Raw genomic sequence first — 13,124 nt, forward strand, 5'->3', positions numbered from 1 at the left:
ATTGAAATTGGGGTGAGTGGTGAAGCTAGGAGTCTACAAGTTTTGCACCTGCCCAGGAGAGTGCTAAGTTGTTGGTTCTGCTTGGTGAGCTCCAGGATGATATGCATCAGCATTTGTTTCACATTAGGAAGGAAAATTTTCAATAGACTATGAGTGGCTGAGACAACTAGGTCAGAAAAAAAGAAAAGGCTTCCTGTAACTTGAAGTAACCCATGCTTATTTTTAACACTTAACGTTAATATTTAATGACTTGTATTTTCAGCCTGCATTCTTACTGCTGACTTTCTTACCTTGCCTGAAAAGTGAAATAGCTTTGAGAAAAATTATAACCCCCGAGGCCTTAATTTCAAAAAGCAACCTTTAATGTTATATTATTATGATTTGAGTTACTCAACTTGATGGAAAGTACATGCCTCACTTGCCTAGGATTTTTACGTGTCTGGTATGTGAAGGGATGAAGGTACAGCAGAGGGGAAAGGGGAAATAAAAGGTTAGTTGATGAGAGGCAAAGTATGTGCAGACTCTGAGAGCAGCCAGTTCATCTTTCTCTTCATGCTGCTCTTGCTTGGGTGCCTCCTGTCCCAGCCAGACCTTTCTGACATAACCCAGATCCCTGGAGCTGGCATTGTCCCATGGCTGATAGCTGGGGCACATTGCCAATGGGTTGGGCAAGGAACTGGCAAGGTTCAAGAGCCATGAAGGAAGTCTGGTGAAGATAAGCTGCCAAGTCAGGCTGGTGGCCCTGCAGAGGAGGTCTTGCTGTAAATGAGCATTTCAATGTGTGTAGTGAGAAATGAGGGAGAAATACCTGCAGAAAAAAGAAATTACTTTGGTTCAGTTGAACAGAAAGAGTGGAGTGTCTGTTGGGTGGTATAAGTACAGGGAAGAAGAAAAGTTTAAACATGTGTGGTCCAAAGGAAAAAGCATTGATAAGCAATACACTCATGTATTGCTGCTAGTTGGGGGGAGGTCAAGAAAATCCCCAGTTAGATCTTTTTTTGCTCATACATGATTTGTTTTCAACACATAGGTAAGGAAAAAGCCCAAAGGAATAGTAATTAAAATTTAAATGTACTAAAATCATTTGCACTGAGACCTAGCTTCACTTTCGCCTAGACCTCTGACTGCACTGAGAAAATGCATGGTTCTTGTTTTCTGTTTGGGCTCCTGGCCTCGTGGTTTTGATTGACTACTCCACTAAGCTGCTGGTAATACCAGACTGTGGCAGAATTCTGAAGTAAAATTCTCAAAGAAAAGAGAATTGTGATTAAAAGCAGAGCCAAGCTTCAAACAACAGCTCTGGTCCCAAACTTTTCTACTGCTAGAGGCTCCCATCTCTAGGGGTGACTACTTATCAAAGAGTCCAAAGACCTGGAATCTACCAGAGGTTTACTACATTAAGTTTTCATTTGCTGCCAGCTGTTGTTTCCTTCACCTATAAATCCTGAGTGGTGGATGCAGTAAGACTTCAAAGCACTTTTATAATTCTCTTGTCCTAGACCAGTTGTGAGTCAGTCGGGTTCCTCTATGCTCAGAAGTATGGTAAGGTACTAAAGAGACAGCTCCTTGCATGGGAGGCTGCCCAGGAAGTCACAACCATGCTCCATTTATTCTGCCTGCACAACATCCCTGGGAGGAACAGAAAGACCATAATAATCTTTATTTTGTATCTGTGGGACTTATTCTCATGCAGAAGCTGTTTGGCAGTTTTAGCAGCAGAAATCTCAGACATGTCTAGATGTAAATGTTGTATTTCAGAACACATTGTCTCAGAAGTACTTCATCTGTTCCCTAAAAACACTCTAGTTTGGCAAACTGGAGAAATAATCTCACAGACCTCTCCAACTTCAGACTGTAAATACAAAGTCATGCAAAAGAGAATTCTCTACAGGAATTAGAAGTATGTAACCAAAACTGGATTTATATTGGCAAGGTAATTAAAATCCCAGCAAGCCCAAGGGGCGCCTGGGGTACTTGTCTCATAACAACGACATTGATGTAATGCCTCTTGAAATGAGATGTGTCCTCATCCCAGTAGGCTACAAACCTGTAATGAGGCTCTTTTGGCTCCTCTCTGTACTAGTCCATCACTTCTTTCTTCACAAAACCTTATTTTACAGGTCTCTAAAGCTAAAAAAAAAAAATATATATATATATGTACAGGAATGAGGGATGTAGCTTGCTTTATTCTTATTTGGTTTTATTTTTCTTCTCCCTCATTTCCCTTGTGGAGCCTTTTGATTACTTTGCCAAGTAAAGCATACCAGCAAGCACAGAATGGGGCTCCTGAATAAAAGCACTTAATAAGCTTGTGGGGTCAGGGTTTTCAAAAGAGGGTGAGGCCAGATTTTGAAGCACTCAGTACCCAGCAGCTCCCATTGTAACAGACACTAAGGGCAAATCTTCAGAAGAGCTCTAATTCTTATTATTACACAAGGATCTTGAGATGTTTGGAGAGTCTAGCCTTAATTTGCTATCAGAATGAAAATTCATGGGGAAAACATAAAATCTCATTGCATATTGAAAAGTAAGAGACTTTATATGTATGTTGAAGACTGCTGCTGTGTAGTAGGAAGCTGCTAATTGGCATAAAATGTTAATGGAATTAATTCTGCTTCTGTGAGTGTGTTTCTTATAAAACCCCACATTGTACACCATCACATTTCATTAGCCCAAACAGATTATAGGTCAGTCAATAAGCACCTGCAGTCATCCTGCACTCATTTCCACATGTCTGTTTTTGTTTTTGTTTTTTTTCTTTCCTAATGAACCAAATGTCTTGGAAAAAGTAGAGCATGCTTGTTTGTTTTTTAAAGAAAAAAGGTGCCCTGGCATGTCTGCCTGGTGATTACAAAAATGGGTGAGGTGGGTTCAATGATGCCAAAAATCTGATGAGGACATGAAATCAGATTAGTTGTACATCTGTTTACTTGACTTGTCTAAAAGAAGTGCCTATGTAGGTACTTCATGAAACACCAGATAAGAGAAATTACAGGAAGCCTCCACTTGAAAAAAATAAATAAAAATTAAAATGAATTAGATTATCATGCAAGAATCAAGACAGCTAATTTGAGTTAGGCCTTTCCAAGGAGACTAACACACTCATGAGAACCAAGTGATTAAATACTGAGAAGTGCAAAATGCATTCTAGTGAAACAGCTTAGCAAAGATACTCAGATCAAAACCTCACTTTTTTCCTGATTAATTTTGTCTGATAATAAAAAGCTTTGAAAATTAATCACTTTCCTTTACGTGTAGTTAAAAAACATCTGAGGTTTGATGCTGAGCAATGACTATATGTATGAGATGCACAGCTACCCAAAGAATTTAAGCAATGGTACCCTATTTTTGCATTCCAGTATTTAAGGAGACATTATTACAGATGGCTTCAATCCTGAAGGATGTTTAGTGCCTTTTTCAGTGTGACTTAAATATCTTCTATCGAAAAAAAAAGTAGACACGGAAGACATTGCCATTGCAATGGACATGCAGGCATTTTTTCCTCTTACAGATGAAACTGGAGCCTAAAGTCACCCAATGACATTTGTTTTGCTTTGTTCTGGCAGGCAAGTGAAAATCGGAAACTGCTGAACGCTGTGAAGGGTTTGCTGGATGACTTCCGCTCGGAGCTGCGGGACGACGAGCGTGAGCGCCATGGGCTCCAGCAGCAGTATGCCCTGGAAAAGGCAGCCTGGGAGGTGGAAATGACTGAGCTGAAGTGCCACCTAGAACAGGTAGCGTCCCTCCTGCATCCAACACCCGTAAAGGATGGCACATTCACTTAATGAAACAGGAAATCTTTGAGAGTCAGGAGAGATGCCACTTTCACTCATTTTAGCCCCGTGCCTGAAAGCCCCCCAAAGTCATGACTTGCCTTTTGGGTTCTAGGTGTCCCTGTAAGAGTACTTGTGTAGTAGGTGCTGTGTAATGTGAGAATGAAGGAATTAAACCTCTTCTAGTTGTATTTTCTCAGAAGAGCTGGCTGGTAATGCATCAGCTGTGATAATGAGACATGTGGGTTTCTGTATTTATTGGCATTTATAGGAGAGAAAATGTCTTGATGTTGGCATGCTGACAACTAGCTCATCACTGTGCCTTGGCACATAGGAACTGCAGCGTTTGATGCATAGGCAAGAAAAGAGTGATTTAATAATACTGAAGCATTAGATCTGTTTGTTAGTATTAAACCGGCCAGTAAAAGCTGCTGGTTAGTGATGGATGGTACCCCACTGACAAGAGAGCTCTAGCATCCACCATAACTTACTATTAGAAGTATGTGCATAAAATCTGGGGCCAGGTGCTACAGTGCCATGTACTGCTGTTCACTGAAGATGTACAATTTCTGAAGCAATAAGAAGACGAGTAAGGAAGAAAGAAAAAAAGAAAAAAAAGAAAAAAGGAAAAAAGAAAAAAAGAAAAAAACCAAGGATTCATTTCCAAAGCTGATGGCGTAAAAGCTCTGATGTACCACATTGAAGAGAGGAGGAGTGGAAGAATGAGCATGTTCAGATTCCAAGAAAAGGATTTGCAATTGTAGAGCTTCTCTGCAGAAGACAGATATAATAAAAATATTCACTGTTGGGAGGGTGGTATATTTAGGAAGATTCATGAACATCTCAGCACTGTCTGGAGACTCACAGTGATGCACAGCACTGAGTTGTGAGCACTTATTTTTCTGCCCAGGTACTGTAGGCTTGTTTCCCAGAATGAATGAAGAAGCTTTCATTTTAGCAGAGTTTTCTCTCAGCGGATTCGAATTCTCAGTTCAGATCAGCTGCTTCTTAGTGCACACAAATTTCCAGACAGTAGATCATTTGAAAAGAGAAACAAAATCAATCCCCATTTTCGGTCGTCCCGAAATAAAACCGTGATGACAGTTTTACCTTAAGCTAGAGATGGCAACAAAGAACAAAACCGAAAGAAAGCTATTTTGAGAACTAACTACCAGTTTCAAGCTTGCCTACTTTGCGTTTGCATGGGTGATTTACTCCTGGACTGCCACTTTGGCTGGTGCTTGGCAAGCAGGACAGTGCTGCTCTTCCTGCCCAGGGACAAGATAGATTTGCACCCTTCCTTCTGGTGACTTTGTCAGGCTTCTTGCCATCACAACAGCTCTACTGGTAATAATCTGTAACATATGGTAATTTCTGAGCCGTGGGTGTTACTTTTTGCATTTTTTCAAGCAAATGAGAAGAATAAAGCTAATCAATATTTAAGACATAAAGCTGACTTCCTCATCAGATTCCCCAAGCCACATTTATATTTCACAGTAAAAAGGGGTTCCTAATGAAGTAGCAAGAAGAGAGTACATAAATCATGAGAGTGTCAATTAGGATAGTGCAAAAAATGTGAGTGTCCCACTGAGGTCTGTTGTATGTGCTCACAGTTATAAGGAAGCAATTATAAAATGAAATAGAAAAATAATAATATGATAAACATTAAATAGAAATGTAAATATGAAATTGACTCAAACTATTGTTAATGATTCCAAATATGGAATTTATTTTTATAAACATTTATTTTTATAACCTATGTTATAGGTCAAGTTTCGGGATCAAGATGTGAGGAGCTAGTAAATAACACCTAAATTGTCAGCATTACATAATGTCATGTTAACATTCGCTAGTCTGTGGCAATATGTGGAATAACAACATCCTTAGCTAGATAGCCAAGCCTGTGTGGGTAGGAGGGCCTCTCAGGATGTCATTTTGTTGTTTTCATTGGTAGTGATGAAGCAGCGGGCTGTGCAGCACTCCCACCATAGGGGGGTATAAAACTGCCCAACCCCTGACAAGCCCATAGAGAATCAAGGCCTTTCTTGTCTCCACTGTTGTCTGTACTGTCACTGCTTTCCACTTTTTTTTTTCTTTTTTTTTTTTTTGTGAAGCAGTAGGTCAATTAAGAAGAGCGTTTTCCTCAAAAGAGTCACCTCCTAATTAATAGTTACTGACAATGGTTTCGCATTTTGATGCTTGAACTCTCTGTATAGGAACGAAAGAGCAAAAGGAAGGAAGAAAACTCCTTTGTTGCAAAAACACTGCATATCAGAAATGATAATGTACTGTTCCCTGCTGCTTTTTGAGCTTTAGCAATGTGTATGTCATTAAAATAAAAGTCTTGGCTGTCAGAAATGCATGTACATCTTATTTGGCAGAAGGATCCTTCAGCATTGTTTTTAAGATAAGAAATAATGAGATTGCTCCTAAATATGGGATCTTGATAACTGTGACCAATGGACTCCCAGTAATTCTCAGCCTCCAGCTGGAGAAGTGAAAAATCCCAGTATTCTGGGAACAAATCCTGCATAAAACAAAGGGGTGGCCAGCAGGTGGAAGGAGGTGACTGACCTCCTCTGCTCTGCCCTTGTGAGGCCTCACTTGGAGTGTTGCATCCAGGTCTGGGGCCCGCAGCACAAGAAGGACGTGGGGCTGTTAGAGCGGGTCCAGAGGAGGGCCGCGAAGATGATCAAAGGGCTGGAGCACCTCTGCTGTGAAGAAAGGCTGAGAGACCTGGGGATGTTCAGCCCGAAGAAGAGAAGGCTCTGGGGAGACCTCACTGTGGCCTTTTAATACTTAAAGGGGGCTTATAAAAAGAGATAGAGAGTAGTATTAGATAGTGATAGGACAAGGGGGAATGGTTTTAAACTAAAAGAGGGGAGATTTAGATTAGATGTTAGGAGGAAACTCTTCGCTGAGAGGGTGGTGAGGCACTGGCACAGGCTGCCCAGAGAAGCTGTGGATGCCCCATCCCTGGAGGTGCTCAAGGCCAGGCTGGATGGGGCTTTGAGCAACCTGGGCTGGTGGGAGGTGTCCCTGCCCATGGCAGGGGGGTTGGAACTGGATGATTTTTAATGTCCCTTCCTACCCAAACTATTCGGTGATATGCATTGAAAATTGGCACATTAGGACATGAACCCTCGCTATGACTCCAACCAGCGGTCCAGCTTTGGGATTCTTGGGGGAAATGCAAGCCATGGTGCAAATGGAGAGACATCTAGCCACCTTAGCAGTTAGCAGGTTTGGAAAAGTCACATCTAGACTTTAATGCTAAAGAGCCACCACTGGACCCTTCCTCCATGATTTGAGCCATTTCATAAACACAGAGGCAGATGGTCTCTTTGCCAGCAACACTCTTCTGCCTTTCACAGGCACTGAGAACTGTCTTCCAAGTGTAAAGGCACCACCTCTGACTGAAGAATGTTGTAGGTCCTAAATCACAGATCACACGGAAATTATTCTGAAGGTGTATCACTGCATATTTGCCTTGGTTTTGAACGCACCTTTGTACTTCCTATATTCTTCTCCAATGGAGCAAGAGACAGGCTCTGGTCTAGGTGAGTGATCTGGCACAGGATGACTTACACTGTTTGGGCAGCTTGGGCAAGGCACTCTAATGGCAGCCATGCATTCTTGGGATATTGCTCTTCTGAAGCATGTTCTTTTGTCTCATTACCTCTTTTGGTTTTCCTGCTCAATGCATGGTCTAGGGACCACGGCCTTTCTTGTTTGCAAACTGAAATGCTGAGAACTTGCCACATGGTGGTTACGAATTCAGTGATGTAAGGCAAGAGAGAGTCTTGAGTTCAATGTTTTGCTAACTTTCTTAGATTTAAAAAAAAAATGGAAGAAGAAATTTGCTTTGTAAGATAATCATACAAACTGTATATTGCAACAAAGCATTTGTTTGCCTCATAGGTTGCTTTTTGCATTTTTTTACCTCATGCCAGCTAAAGAATTTGTTGCAGACATTGGCATGTCTGTCAACTTAGCATGTTAGCCATAGCTACTACTCGATGTGGCATTATTCCCCGGGAGACAGCACAGTTGGAAGGTTGAGTTTGAACTCCAACCTGGCTGGATTTACTCCAGACACTCCAGCAACTTCTGCTAGGAGCTCCTATTGCAGGATGAAAAATGAGAAGTCTGCAAGGGCATTAAAGGTACTTGGAAGATCACTTAGATATATTGCAAAGGACAAATTCTACATAACCCTCTGTCAGGCTTAGATGTAAGGAAACCAGACAGAGTTTATATCATTTTAAAGGCTCTTACTATTTTGGCTGATCTCAGCTGTGCAGCGACACTCCCAAAATACATGATTATTCCGTGTCACAGCCACTTAGTAAACCCTGCAGGAACTTGCAAGGGCAACCCAGAGGGGCCAAAGCAAAACAAACCTATAAGAATGGATGTCAACCTGACCAGACCCTGGCTGGAGGAGCACCTTGGAGCTGGCGACCTCTGGATGCACAGAGAGCAGATGCAGCAAGGGGCTAGAGTCCGTCACCTTAAGTTAGTGCTGAGTTTGGAAACCAGCAGCAGTATTTTTACATATTGATGAATTAACCTGCAGACAGTCAATGTGCTGGGGTAGTGGGTAGGAAGGTAGCAAAGCTCTCTGGCTTCTTGAGCAGCCGTGCTGCCCAGGATCATGTCTCCCGTAGTGGATCTGCAGCAGAGATGGCCAGAGGCCTGTCCTGGGATGCCCTGCATTTCTGCCCCACAACACCTCCAGTCCACGACTGAGCTGTGCTGTTGTGTGTGGGACAACCCAGGGACAGGTCGCAGAAGCAAGGGAGGAGATGCCTGCCTCAGGACAGCCGCAGGGGAAGAAAAAGCCAGCTGAGGGATGTTAAACACACAGGCACCACATCTGGCCAAGAAAGCCCAAGCCAGTCCAGACTTATCTTGTTTTACTGTTTGTCATACGCAAATTGATTTTATCCCATAATACATGGTAGGTAATTGTTACATTTGCTTTAGAAACAAGGAACGTAGAAGTATAGTATATAACACTGCTTCCAAAGGCCAGGAGGGAAGTGTGGTAGTTGGCAGCAAGGTTATTTTGGGACTGCTCAGTGCAGCCCCCATGCTCCCATCGGTTTGTCTATGCTTCCACACCTACCTGCACCCAGGTGCCACTGACATCAATGGGATTTTTACCACTAACCAGGTGGGACTTCAGTAAAATAATGAACTCAAGCAAATAAAACGTTTGAGTAATCTGTAATTAATTAGTCCATTAATCCTTCATGCTGAATCCCACCTTTATAATACTCTTAATATCTATTGCTTTTTAATAAGTTTTTTCATACAGTTGATGTTGTTTCTTCTCCTCTAAGTCTGGTATCTGCCTTATAGTTTGTTTACTGATAACATGAGTTCTTGAGTTAATACTGAAGGAACTACCCCACTGCTGTCAAATCTGACTTCTGGAAGGTTTTACAGGTATGACTAGTTACAGACAGATGTCCATCAGTATCCAACATCTGTGCCAGTACAAAATAGCACACTTCTGAGTCTCATCAAATGTTGTCAGCACTATCCTGGCCCCACAAATTTGCATTGCATAAATAGGTTAAGGGAGAGAAGATAGCATCATGTCAACTTTCATAGAATCATAGAATGTTTTGGGTTGGGAGGGAACTTTTAAAGATCATCTAATTCCAACCTCTTGTCCATGGGCAGGGACATCTCCCACTAGATTAGGCTGCCCAAAGCCCCACCCAACCCAACCATAGGCTGCTGCTTTTTTATAAATGATTTTTCTGGTTGGTTGGTTTAGTAAAAAAAAAAAAAAAAAAAAAAACTTTGGAAATTAGTGGTAGAAGATGCAAGTGTTTAAGATCTCCCTGTCATGCAAGTGGCTGCAACAGGCTGTTCTCCGCAGCTCAGTAAATGACCTCTCTGCCCTTTACCTGGGGAGGCTGTTCCAAAGACTAATTAGCTTCACTCCCTAATCCAGTCTGAACTTCCCTTTTCTCAGAGAGTTTGGGATTATTTTCCACATTGGATAATTTGAAGGTACCGCCTTTCTCTCTTGCTAAAGGAGCAAGTTTCCCAGAAAATCTGATGCTTCTGCTTTTTGAAGAAAACTGACTTCAGAGGCAGAAACAAGTTTTCACTACTTTTCGTTCTTGGTTGCTTGTGACCCATTCTGACTCATTCACACACCTACTGAGCTGTAAAAAAAAGGTGAAGCTTTTATCAAGGGATGTTTATCAAGGGATAAATTCTTCCCTCTCTTGAACTTACACAAAGCCATCGAGTACCATTTTCACTCTGACAACAGTCAAGCAGTGGTCCACACTGGCCAGAGAGGCTATGCAATTTCTGCCCTTGGTGGTTTGTCAGGATCCAACTCATCACAAGCTACCCTGTTCGAAGTCAGAGCTGACCCTGCTGGAAGCATGGGGCTGGGCTAGAGACCTCCTTTCAGCCCACCAAATCTGCATTTTCCTATGATCCCATTACCTTGAGCCAGCTCTTCTGATCTGATTGAGCATCCTGCAGCATGACGTGAAGGAGAAGGGATAGAAGGTATCATCAGCTAACTGCCATAGACATCAGTTCAGCCACCAGAATCTGCAGAGATGGGGGACGTGATCTCGGTACGTCTCTTTGTGCTGGAAGCACCCTCTTTTTGGAAGGTGTGAGGAGCTGTACAGTAACAAACACCATTGCTGGGGGTTGTTGTGGGCAAAAAGTCTCTCCAACTAAAATTCCTTGCCTAACACATGGGTTTTACCTGAGAAAGTTTGGTGTCCTAATTACGTTTTATTTTAATGGCAGCTGGAAGGGAAGAGTGAGAACACCTCAGGAGACGTAGGCCTCACTTCTGATGCAAAAGGAGCTTTTAAACGGGAAAGAGAGGAGCACAAGAAGCTTCTGGCTGAGACTCACAGTGTGGTGATGGACCTCCGCTGGCAAATCCAGCACAGTGAGAAGAACTGGAACCGGGAAAAGGTGGAGCTCCTGGACAGGCTTGATAGGGACCGACGAGAATGGGAGCGTCAAAAGAAGGAGCTGCTCAGGCGGATAGAGCAGGTAAGGAGTCGTCCTTGGGTGGGCAATGGCTGGCTGCAAAGCATGAGGTGTTGCACCATTACTGCACTCAGAGCAAGGTCAAGAAACTGTAGTAAGAAACAGCACAGGAACAATTTTGTTTGCTTGGCTACATCGGTGTTTCCCATGGTACAAAACAATTTGCATACTCAAGGGAGTAAAAGGAAGATGCTCATAATCCCTATAAAGGACCGCTTATGAGAAACTGGGTCCAGGTTAAAGGCCATTTCCTGCCCCATTTCAATTATCCTGTACAGGCATGGTCCCACTGATTCATTCTGTTTGAAAGCTTACGTGCATCTCTTCATGCTGAAACACTCAGTCCCACTCGCAGGGTTATTCAAGGTTGGATATACAGCTTCCTGCCAAAAAAAGTCTGTTCATCTGTGAATTTGCCACCAAAGATGCAGCTGCTGTGACTATTCAGTCTCAACTGAATTCTTTTTCTCTAGCAAAGGAAACCGGGAGATAACAATGAAGAGCCCTGATTGGTAACAAATAAGCAGCTTGCAATGCTAAATATTCAGAAGACACTTTTGACCTTGGTCACATGAATTTTGTGCACACCTCTGCTATCATTTGCAAATCTGATAATTGTGTATCTATCCCCTTGTTTTTCATGCCCATTGTCTACACCACCGTGCACTTCCATCTGCTTAATATTAGAGACTGATTTGAGAATGTTGTTCCAAATTTCACCTAATGGGTTTCTGTCTGGCTGGAAACCACACAAGATATTAAAATCAAGTTTAATGATGGAGAATTAATACACCATTTTTGACTGAACATTGCTCAGCTCTGAGTCATGCATTCCAGGAAGAGTAAGAAAAACAACTGAAATTGTGGGTCCTCAATTAACTGAATACTTCCTGTCCTTAGGACATCAAAAATGGAACTGCACCAGATTTGTGCATGCTCTCTAGGGAGCACTTCGCTTGAATGAAGTACAAAGTAGCTTCACATGTTTAGCTTGATGAAAGCCTGGGGTGACTTCATGACTGATTTTTGAAAAGGGTTCTTTGTCTGTGTCTCATGTTCCCATGCTTGGGCTGCAACAAGAAGCTAGAGAAAAGACACCAGGCTGTAAATATTATCAGTGCAAGGCTAAACCTCAGTTTTAGCTATGGCTGTTAAACCCACTGGGAAGTACTTAAGAAAATGCTGTACTTTACAGATATTTCTAAAATTACCACTAAAAGTGGAGGTACAAGTGGGTGATGACCAATATGAAAGTTTTACATACCAAGGAAGGTGATTTGAGCTTCTTACTTCAAAATATCAGTGAAGAATATTCTGGCTTTTTTAACCTCCTGTTTATCTGAGGGTTTCTGAGAATACTTCATGCAGCTTCTTGAACTAGCCCTTACAAGGCCTTATAATGCAGAACTGTAGTAGGTCTCTTAAGATAAAATAGCCAATGCACGTGAGCTAAGAAGGGTTGTAGCAGAGCAATTCATCAAAGTTATCTGGTTCCGAGGTTTCCACTGGCACAAGATGCTGATTTCTCCCTGTTTGGACTGGGCTGGTTTCTAATTCTTGAATTTCACTGACCAAAATGCCTCCGGTGGATTCTTCATGCAAAATGAGAATTAAATAATCATCAGAAAAATTCCCATTATACTAAGGACATGGGCATAAAGTTTTGTTTGAAAAGTCACTGGTACCTCTTTGGATGTTTATTCTGCTGTCTCTATGAACTGTATTTTTGACATTATCTTTTCAGTGTATCCTCAGTAGCCTGAGGGATTTAAGCTGGTTCAGGACTGCTTATTCTATTCACTGGGAACAAGGCACATTGAAGGGAGGAGGAGAAAAATCGCTGTTAATGTTACCTAGCCTTTAATTCCCTTCAAACCTGACATAACCTCTCAGAGTCATCTTGGGAAAGTCTGCAGAATAGCTCTTAACTAACCCTGGAACTGATTTCTTTTGTTACTATTCTGAAGCTTCTAGGGTCCAACTATATATTTGTAGTACAAGAGTTTTACACAATGTTAGCCATAGATAGGGAAAATTAAAAAATACTATGTCAAACTAATTCCAGAGGACTAGATGATCAGAAATAGCATTGGAGAGCTTGGCTATCTGCCTGCAAAACTTCATAATCCCATCTTTACTTATAATCAAACATTTCCGTGTGTGACAGGAAGCTTCCAAATATTTGCAGGCTTTTAGTTGAATATCTTCTCAGATTGCAGTCATGTCCAGCTTTATATGGAAGCAATTAGTATTTCTCTGAAGTCCTTCTCCCCAGTGTTTTTCTGTGTGTATTCCATGTAT

General features: G+C 41.9%; 1 protein-coding gene across 5 annotated transcripts in view; it reads left to right on the forward strand.

The window, feature by feature from the left end:
• MTCL1 (microtubule crosslinking factor 1) overlaps nucleotides 1–13,124 on the forward strand; it is a 103,575-nt gene that overhangs the window by 75,108 nt on the left and 15,343 nt on the right. For all 5 annotated transcript variants that reach the window (XM_083824227.1, XM_083824229.1, XM_083824230.1 and 2 more), the window contains 2 exons: nucleotides 3,567–3,734; nucleotides 10,572–10,826. In XM_083824227.1, the coding sequence (XP_083680353.1) occupies nucleotides 3,567–3,734; nucleotides 10,572–10,826 (423 nt within the window). The remainder of the gene's footprint in view (nucleotides 1–3,566; nucleotides 3,735–10,571; nucleotides 10,827–13,124) is intronic.

Source organism: Anser anser, assembly GCF_964211835.1.
Source record: "Anser anser genome assembly, chromosome: 2".
In the NCBI taxonomy this organism is placed as follows: Eukaryota; Metazoa; Chordata; class Aves; order Anseriformes; family Anatidae; genus Anser; species Anser anser.